General features: G+C 49.6%; 1 protein-coding gene across 1 annotated transcript in view; it reads left to right on the top strand.

The window, feature by feature from the left end:
- The first annotated feature begins 2,497 nt into the window (after positions 1-2,497).
- Positions 2,498-9,428, top strand: part of Kdm5b (lysine (K)-specific demethylase 5B) — a 113,066-nt gene continuing 106,135 nt past the window's right edge. The window contains exons 1-2 of the mRNA XM_013017312.1: positions 2,498-2,583; positions 3,069-3,184. Coding sequence (XP_012872766.1) covers positions 2,498-2,583; positions 3,069-3,184 — 202 coding nt within the window. The remainder of the gene's footprint in view (positions 2,584-3,068; positions 3,185-9,428) is intronic.

Genomic DNA, 9,428 nt, shown 5'->3' with positions numbered 1-9,428 from the left:
GCCTTGCATGCCTGAGGCCCTGGGTTCGATTCCCCAGCACCACATAAGCAAAAAGAAAAAAGCCGGAAGTGGCGCTGTGGCTCAAGTGGTAGAGCTCTAGCCTTGAGCTAAAGAGCTGAGGGACAGTGCCCCATGACCGGACCCAAAAAAAAAAGTACATTCCCACCAAAAGTATTTTATGTAATTTCCTCAAATGGCACTGAGGACACCATTGTTTCCAATGTGTGTATAATCCTAGGAGAACTGACTCCGGTGAGTAGGAATGCAAGGACATTGAAACTGGCGGAGTCGATGGAATGACTGCTTACTGCGGGGAAGCAGGGACATAATGAGGTTGAATCTGTAATTTTTTTAAATCAGTTCATGACTAGGAAGCTTTCTTTTTGATTAAGAATCTCACCATATCCAAACTGCCCTCAAACATATGATCATCTTGCCTCAACTTTCACGTTGTTGTGATTACAGATGTGTACCACCACACCCAATTCAGAAGCTTCCTCTTAATCACTGGCATGCTCCCCTTAAGAAGGATGTAACATCTGAGCTATTTTGCAAAGTGGAATGACAGGCAATGAATAACAGCAGGGCAGCGGTGTATACACACGTGTTCCCAAAGCACTTATTTGACTTTGCTTCCACATCTTTCACCTGATCCCCTAATTAAATGCACCAGTTTTAAAGATGGCAGCCTCATAAAACCCAGTTCAAAGAGTTCAGATGAAACAAACATTTGGGAACACTTAGGAATGGCACGACTAGAGTCTTGAGGAAAAATGAGTGCAGATGGTCTGACGTCACAATGACTTGGACACTTCCTGAGCTGTCTTAGCAGTCATTGCAACTGCAGATCATACTCTGGCAGTTCATTCCAAGCTAGATTTGCACCAACTGGGAACAGTCACCTTTTCATTAAGGAAGTGGTAGGAGGCTTTGGATTCCTCTGGAACAATCAAGGGTGGTCAGTGTGTGTGTGTGTGGGGGGGGGATGTCCAATCATTTGATAAAACAAATACCTTTTCATTAAGGAAGTGGTGGGAGGCTTTGGATTCCTTTGGAACAATCAAGGATGGTCAGTGTGTGTGTGTGTGTGTGTGTGTGTGGAATCAAGGATGGTTTGTGTGTGTGTGTGTAGGGGAATGTCCAATCATTTGATAAAACAAATATCTTCCCCCAATCAAGGATGGTCAGTGTGTGTGTGTGTGTGTGTGTGTGTGTGTGTGTGTGTGTGTGTTATGCTGGTGCTTGAACTCAGGGCCTGGGTCTATCCCTGAGCTTTTTTACTCAAGGCTGGCGCTCTACCACTTGAGCCACAGCTTCACTTCTGGCTTTTTGGTTGTTAAGACATCATCGTTTCCTGCTTAGGCTGGCGTCGAACTGTGATCCTTAGATCTCAGTCTCCTGAATAGCCAGGATCACAGCACAGCCCCTGTCCTCCCCTAAGGGTGGCTGAGCTTAAACCAGCACCATCCTCCAAAGGTGACTCACCTTCCGACCCCACCCTCTCAGATCCAGCCGGCGGGACCACGCAGAAGACGGACGAGACGACCCGGCGGACGCTGACCCTCGACCCCGCCCTTTGGCTTTACAAACTGCACAAAGGCGGGGCTTACGCGGGGGACAGTTTGTACTCGGCTGGCCAATAAAGGAGAAGGGGGCGGGCTGTATGTAAGGCCTCGTCCAATGACAAGTGCGTGAGGGTGGTCCCGTCTGACCGCCGCCCAATAGGAGTCCAGACGGAGAAGCGGCGTTGTGAGTGGAGGCTCGGGGCGTGTCCGCGGTCCCCTCGCCGCCGCGCAGTTTCCCAGGTCCTGTCCGGACGGTGAGACGCGAGGTTCGGGGCGGCCGCCCTGGTCAGGGCGGGGAGGAGGGGCGCCCAGACAGTCGAGGGCGTGGATGGGCTGTGCAGGAAGGTTAGGGACGTGTGTGGCTCCGCGGTGAGTTGGGCTGTGCGGGCGCAGTGGGACTGGGCGCGGTGCGAGGCCCGGGCGCGGAGGGGCGCGGGGTCGGGGTGGGGGCGCCCCTCGGGCTGGTGCCCGGGCCGCCCCGCACTCCTCCCGCGGAGGTGGGAGTAGAACCCTGCTCCCCCGTGCAGGGGGGTGGACCGCGCGTACTGGGGAACGCCCGCAGGTCCCCCCAGCTCCCAGCCCGGCCCCCGAAGGATTGCCGTCGGCTGCTGGTAGAGATTCGCGCCCCTTAGCCCGCTCCTCCCCCGCCCCACCCCGGCCTTATGGAAGCTCCTCTGTTCCACCGCTCTTTGGGTGAACTAGGACTTGGGGGTGCGAACCCTAGTCCCCAGCCCCACGTCTGCTCTGTGCCTTCTTAAACGTCCGGGAGCTGGCTTGGAGGATAGTTCTTGGACTGCTGAATGCTAAACGGGTGCTGTGGTCCTTCTGGAAAGTTCCTTTCTGGAGCTGGGAGATGCTTGGCTCTTTCCCACTGATCCTGTGGACTGTAAGTGCTGGGCGAAGGATGAGAAAGTCTCTCCATCGTAGGATCCATGGCGGAGCCCAGAGCTGAAATGCGAGGTGGGCTTGTGGCTCCCACCGTGGTTCCGATGCTCACCATGGTGAACCTGTCCATACTGTGAGGGACCCTGACAGGGACGGGGTCTGGAGTGGGTAACTGTCTCTGATTGTGAGTCAACTTTCAAATCCACAAGCCTGACTTTGGTCTTCTGTCTGTTCCCAGTATTGGGAAAGCAGGGGGCCTCTGCGGTGGAAGACCCTTTCCCTTAGCCCTACTTGGAGCTACAAGCCTGTACTGGAATACAGAACGCTGAGCTTTATACACACACACCATCACCACCACCACCACCAAAAGGGCACTGCCTGGTGGGATTTGACAGCTTGGTTTTCCCTAGTTGCTGCCTAGGAAGACCTAGGGTGCTTTCTTCCTAACCTCTGGGTAGGTGAAAGATAAGGACCAAAGGCTTGGCTTCTCATATTGGGAGGCTTGGGAAGAGAAGGCAGACCAGGAGCCCCATCCCCACCTCTCAGCCACTGGGGAAGAACAAGAAGGCTGCTCCCAGAGAAGGCCTTTCAGGCCCCTCCCTCCCTCCCTCTACACAGGGTTCTGCTGCCCCCATCAGCCTCAGTGGTATCCACCCATGTGAACGGGGCAGGGATACAGATGGGCAGTGCCTACTGGGTTCTCTACTCTCTGAAACACAAAATCCAGCCTGATGGTACCAAAGTCCTGGGGTGCAAGCACATGTCCCTGTCTTCTTGACCAGGAGCCTATTGTCAGAGGTGAGTGGACAGCTCCTGTTTCTTGCCAGTGCCAAAGTCAGTGGGGAGTTCTGCTTAGGAGAAAGTCCTTAGACTACACATAGTCCCTTTCCAGGACCGACACTGCGTCTGAAGTGTATCTGGATGCTGTCTTCTATAGGGCCTTCCTGTGCTGAGTGGGAGATCAGCCACAGCTCTGCTGGCAATTGTCAAGAGTTTGAGTCATGAGTCTGACCCTAGAATGAAGACTGTAGAAAGGGCCAGGTGACGGTGGCTCACACTTGTAATCCTAGCTAATCAGGAGGCTGAAACCTGAGGGGATGGTTCCAAGTTCAGGAAGAAAGGGAACCATGGCTTGTGACTGATACCTGTTGACATCCATCCCTCTGTCCTTTTTATCCACCCAACTTCCGCTAGGGGGAGCTGTGTGGCCTGCTCTGGGTGTGGACCTAGGATGGGAAGCCTGAATCACCTGCTTTGTCAGGGAGTTTGTAAATTGGAGAGAGCTCTCCTGCTGGCTCCTTGCCTGTCACAGCTGTCTGGTGCAGGCTTTCTTTGAGCTTTGATCACCTCTTAATGCAGCTCAGCTTGATGTTCTTTGACTCCACTGCAGATCCTTCAATCTGGGAATGGCTTCTGTCTCTTAACCACTTCTCCAGTTTACTCATCCCCAGTCGGGCTCTACGTTGGCTCTATTGCTCAGCAGCAATTGTCTAGTCATAGTCTGCTCAGTAGACAGAGAACTCAGAGAGTAACCAAGGAATAGAGGTCTGTGCTCCTTTATTGAGAATGCAGGTAAAACAAATCATGTCCTGAGATTAGACCTTTCTAATCTCATACCGTATGACTGGTATGGATGGATGCTTTTCTGGCCCAAGGAACACAACTACATCAGAATTACCTAGAGAACTTGGTAATAACTTTCTTGGGTTTTAGTCTGAGGTGGGGCCTAGAATTTGTATGTATTCAACAGAACATCTCCACCTTTCCCAGACTACACCTCAGTGGGCAGGCTCAGCTCTCTGACAGCAAATCTGGACATCAAGCTCCCCAACCTACACCACCTCTCCATCACTACCTCTTGATGTTTGAATGGTTCCTTCAACATGGCCTTCATAGAATTCCAGGCCAACTGGTGCTCTACCCCAAATCTACTTTGCTGAGCTTCTTATCCGTTGTCTCTGCTGAGAAGGCAAACCTCAGAGCTCACCTAAGCTTGCTTTGAACCTTGAAATCAGATGACCACATATGACCCTCCATGGCTGGTACATGGCCTGCTCCTTGTTCTTTCATAAAAATGTGCCTAAGGATGTGGCTGCACGGCCTCTCTCAAGACCCAGTGCACCATCCAGTGGAATGGTGCTCCGCGGAGTTCAAGGCAAGTGGATAGGGAAAGGAGGGGTTAGCATGTGACCTGTGTAGTACACAGGAGCTGCAGACCTGAAGGACAAATACACTGGAGATGGAGAGAATGATGCAAATAGCCGCTCCAGAGGCTGCCTTTAACTTGATACATCTGCACTTGGGTAGTGGGCCTCTGGATCAGAAGTCAGGGTGGACTCCTCTTGAAAGATTCCTTTATGAGGGAGATGCCAGTGGCTCATGCTTATAATCCTGGCTATTCAGGAGGCTGAGATCTGAGGATAGCAATTTGAAGCCAGCCAGGGCAGGAAAGTCCATGAGACTCTTAGTTCTAATTAAACATACATACACACACATTATAAAAAGAAAAGTGGAACTGTGGCACAAATAGGTGAGTGTAAGCGACTTGAGCACAAAAGCTCAGGGACAGCACCCAGTCCCTGAGACCAGTACACACACACCAAAACGCTGAGCCTGGGCCGGGAATGGGGCTTAAGTGTTGGAGTGTGTAGAGGCCCAGCTTGACCAAAGTCACGCCATCTTGACCTAGAGCTCACTTCACTCCTCCCAGCTCCTCCCTTAGGTCGCTGGTTGCTGCCTAAGGGAAAAATATTCTGCTAAACCACAGTCTGATTGGGGTAAGGGCCATGTCCTGTTTGGCCCAGAAATACCCAGATGCTGTCTCTGTCTGGATCCTATTTTTGTGCAAGTTTGCCTGTATCCTGTTTTTTGTATTGTAAATCTTTTTTTTTTTTTTGGTCGTGGGGCCTGAACTCTGGGCCTGGGTGCTGTCCCTCAGCTCTTCAGCTCAAGGCGAATGCTCTACCACTTGAGCTACAGCGCCACTTCCGGTTTTCTGGTGGTTTATTGGAGATAGGAGTCTCACAGTCTCTCCTGCCCGGGCTGGCTTTGAACCGCGATCTTCAGATCTCAACCTCCTGAGTAGCTAGGATTACAGGCATGAGCCACCAGCGCCCAGCTTGTATTGTAAATCTTTTTTTTTTTTGGTCCAGTCGTGGGGCCTGAACTCTGGGCCTGAGTGCTGTCCCTCAGCTCTTCAGCTCAAGGCTAGTGCTCTACCACTTGAGCCACAGCACCACTTCTGGCTTTTTTTCTTTTTTTACTTATGTGGTACTGAGGAATTGAACCCAGGGCCTCAGGCATGCAAGGCAAGCGCTCTACCACTGAGCCACATTCTCAGCCCTGTATTGTAAATCTTAAAAAAAAAAATTAGTAACTGCTGCATTTATTCTTGGAAACTTGCTTGCTTTGCAAGACAACACTTGATTGTGGGTTTTTGCTTTAAAAACCCCTATCTTCTGGGCTGGGAAGGTGGCTCAGAGGTAGAGTGCTTGCCTTGCATGCATGAGTCCCTGGGTTCGATTCCTCAGCACCACGTGAGCAAAGAATGCCAGAAGTGGCACTGTGGCTCAAGTGGTAGAGCGCTAGCCTTGAGCTGAAGACAAGGGACAAGCCCAGAGTTCAGGCCCCATGACCGACCAAAAACAAAAAACAGTTGCAGCTCCCCAGTCTGTGCTATGTCCCTAGCTGGTCAGTTGAGCTCCTCTATAATAAAGCTTAATTTTGATCTTTGAGCTTTAGGTGGTGGACTTGTTACTCCCAACTCTATAACAAGCACTTGCCTAGCATGCATGAAGCCCTGGGTTCGACTCCTCAGCACCACATCAGCAGAAAAAGCTGGAAGTGGTGCTGTGGTTCAAGCGGTAGAGCGCTCACCTTGAGCAGAAGAGCTGAGGGACAGTGACCAGGCCCAGAGTTCAGGCCCCACGACCGACAAAAACAAAAAACATTTCTTTTAAGAACTGGGAAGGTGGCTCAGTGGTAGAGCACTTGCCTTGCATGCATGAGGCTCTGGGTTTGATTCCTCAGCACCACATAAGCAAAAAAGAAAAAAGCCAAATTGGTTCTGTGGCTCAAGTGGTAGAGCACTAGCCTCAGCTGAAGAGTTGAGGGACAGTGCCCAGGCCCAGAGTTCAGGCCCCACAACCAGATCCCCCCTCCCCCCAAAAAATAAATAAATAAAACATTTCTTTTAAATACTGGTATGACCTGTAGCCCGTGTGGGTTCAACTTGTGGTCTTCCTGCGTCAGCCTCCTAAGTGCTCATCCTACAGGCTTGAGCCACCATGTCCAGTGTAGGGAATGCCTTGGCAGCATAGAATGACCTGCCTGTCAGTCAGGAATGCTTGGATCCGAAGGCCAGACTCCTTGTCGGGTGCACCTTCTACAGTAATGAAGGATTCCTGCCTGCCCCACCCAGGTCCCATTCCTAGGGTGCTGGGCATGTGACCTAGTTTTACTTTTATGGGCTTTACTCATAGAAAGATGAGAGGTGGCAGCTGTGGTATTAGAAAATATGGGCAGCTTCCCTGCCCTGTGACACTGCTGTGGATGCGACCACACTGGGAGGGGGGTGGGGTGGAAAGGACAGATCACAGCTGCTTGTCCTGCTCAAGAGCTGCTCCGTAGCTCAGGGCGAGAAACGAGGGACAGGATGTCTGGGCGGCAGAATCAGACCGTTTCTGCCTCCATATTAGGAAGAACTTCAGCTTCTCAAAGGAAGAATAGCTGCTTCTAGGAAGCGTGGTAAGCCTGCTGTCCCTAGAGGCATTAATGGGAAGTTGGCCTTTTTTTAAGGGGAAGGAGGAGATATTGAATATGAAATGTATTTATATATTCAGAATACACCAGTAGGTTGTTTACATCCATCTGTAGATTTTCAGAATTCTTGTATTGTTATTAAAGTTTTAAAATATAAAGTTATTAAAAGCCGGAAGTGTCGTGGTGGCTCAAGTGGTAGAGCGCTAGCCTTGAGCTGAAGAGCTGAGGGACAGCGCCCAGGCCCAGAGTTCAGGCACCACGACCGGACCTAAAAAAAAAAAGTCTTAATCAAGTTATTAAAGACCCAGGTGTCAGTGGCTCACTTATTTTTGCCAGTCCTGGGGCTTGAACTCAGAGTTGGGGTACTGTCCCTGAACCTCTGTCTGTCTGTCTCTGTCTCTCTGTCTCTCTTTTGTCGGTTGTGGGGCTTGAACTCTAGGCCTGGGCACTGTCCCTGAGCTCTTCAGCTCAAGGCTAGCTCTCTACCACTTGAGCCACAATGCCACTTGCGGTTTTCTGGTGGAGATAAGAGTCTCACGGACTTTACTGCTCTGATTGGGTTTGAACCGTGATCCTCAGATCTCAGCTTCCTAAGTAGCTAGGATTACAGGCATGAGCCTGGCAGAAGCCCTATTTTTTTTTATTTGCTTTAGAAAAATTTCTTTATTGAGATTAAGTGATTACATAAATTTCACAGTATTGTGGGATAGTGATACTTCTTAGCTAAAGTCATACACAGATTTTAACCTTTATACAAGGCAAATTGTCATTATGATGGTCTATAAAGCTTATAAACTCTACAAACTGACCATAAAACTATTTGGAAGCCCTAAATTTTAACCTAGCCTCTTTCCTTGTGGCCAACAGAGGGCAGTAGAGATTAAAGTTGGGCCAATCTGTAGCAGCCATCTTAAAATTTAGGGCTCTACCCAGATACCTTATAAAGGCAGGAAACAGGACTCTAGAAAACAGGGGTCTTTTTACTCTGATGCAGTGAACATATGAAGTAAAATTTTAAGTGCCTATGAACCTTTTAGGCAACTATGTCTTAATCTTTTATGGTCAGTGAAGTCCCAAATGAGGACAATAGGGACTTTTGCAAGGTGAACAGCGTTTTTTCTCCTAAGGATCATTTGGATATTTGTAACATCATTCAAGGACCATTCAAAATCATCACTACAGGCAGATGGCCACGAGGCAGCTGATGAGAGCCAAGGAGAAATGTGTGTGTCCTGTGACATACAAATGACACAAATCATTTTGAGGGCCTTATACAGCTCAGGGGACATAGGTTCCCCACCCCTGCAAGCTGGCCGTTTCTGGGCACATGGTCTTAGAGATCAGTGTGTCAGTGACAGGTTCTGGCAATTGCTAAGGGCTAACCAGATGGCCATTTCTAGCCTAGCCAGGCTCAAGGAGGAAGTATCTTTAAGAGTACACAAGCTCCCTGTGCCAGGCTGAGGAGGCAGAATGTGTTCTCACAAATGGAACCCTCAGAACCCCACCCAGCCTTCACTGGAAGGGTGAGACCCACTCTTGGCCTGGATGTACTTGTCCTGAGTTTTGGACACTTTAGTATGTGACTAAGAACAAGTCTCAGCCATTTGTTTATTGACAAGATTAACCTCCAGAATCCTCTTGCCTCACCTCCAGAGTACCCGCATGACAGGTGAACACCACCAGACCAGGCTCTGCTACTTACTTTATTTGATTTGATTTATTATGGTCATACTGAGGTTTGAGCTCAGAGCTTTGAAGTTTGAATTCAGAGCTTGACTCTCTTGGTTTACTTGCTTGGCTGGCTGGAACTCTGGGCCTGGGCGCTGTCCCTCAGCTCTTCAGCTCAAGGCTAGCGCTCTACCACTTGAACCACAGCACCACTTCTGACTTTTTTCTTTTTTGCTTATGTGGTATTGAGGAATCGAACCCAGGGCCTCATGCATGCAAGGCAAGTGCTCTACCACTGAGCCACCTTCCCAGCCCTCCAACCTAGCTTTTTGCTGGATTTTTTGTCAGTTGTAGGTCTCAAACTCTGGACCTGGGTGCTGTCCCTGAACTCTTTTTTTTTTTTTTTTGTGTGTGTGTGTGTGTGTGTGTGTGTGTGTGTATGTATATGTATATATATAGTAAATTATAATAGTATATTTTATGTCTGATCACCCTCTCCTATGAGACTATAGAATGCCAAAACCCTTATCTCTTTTTTTTTTTTTTTTT

Source organism: Dipodomys ordii, unplaced genomic scaffold (assembly GCF_000151885.1).
Source record: "Dipodomys ordii isolate 6190 unplaced genomic scaffold, Dord_2.0 Scaffold35, whole genome shotgun sequence".
Classification (NCBI taxonomy): domain Eukaryota; kingdom Metazoa; phylum Chordata; class Mammalia; order Rodentia; family Heteromyidae; genus Dipodomys; species Dipodomys ordii.
Note: the sequence above shows the minus strand (reverse complement) of the source record. Positions and strands in the feature narration are given on the sequence as shown.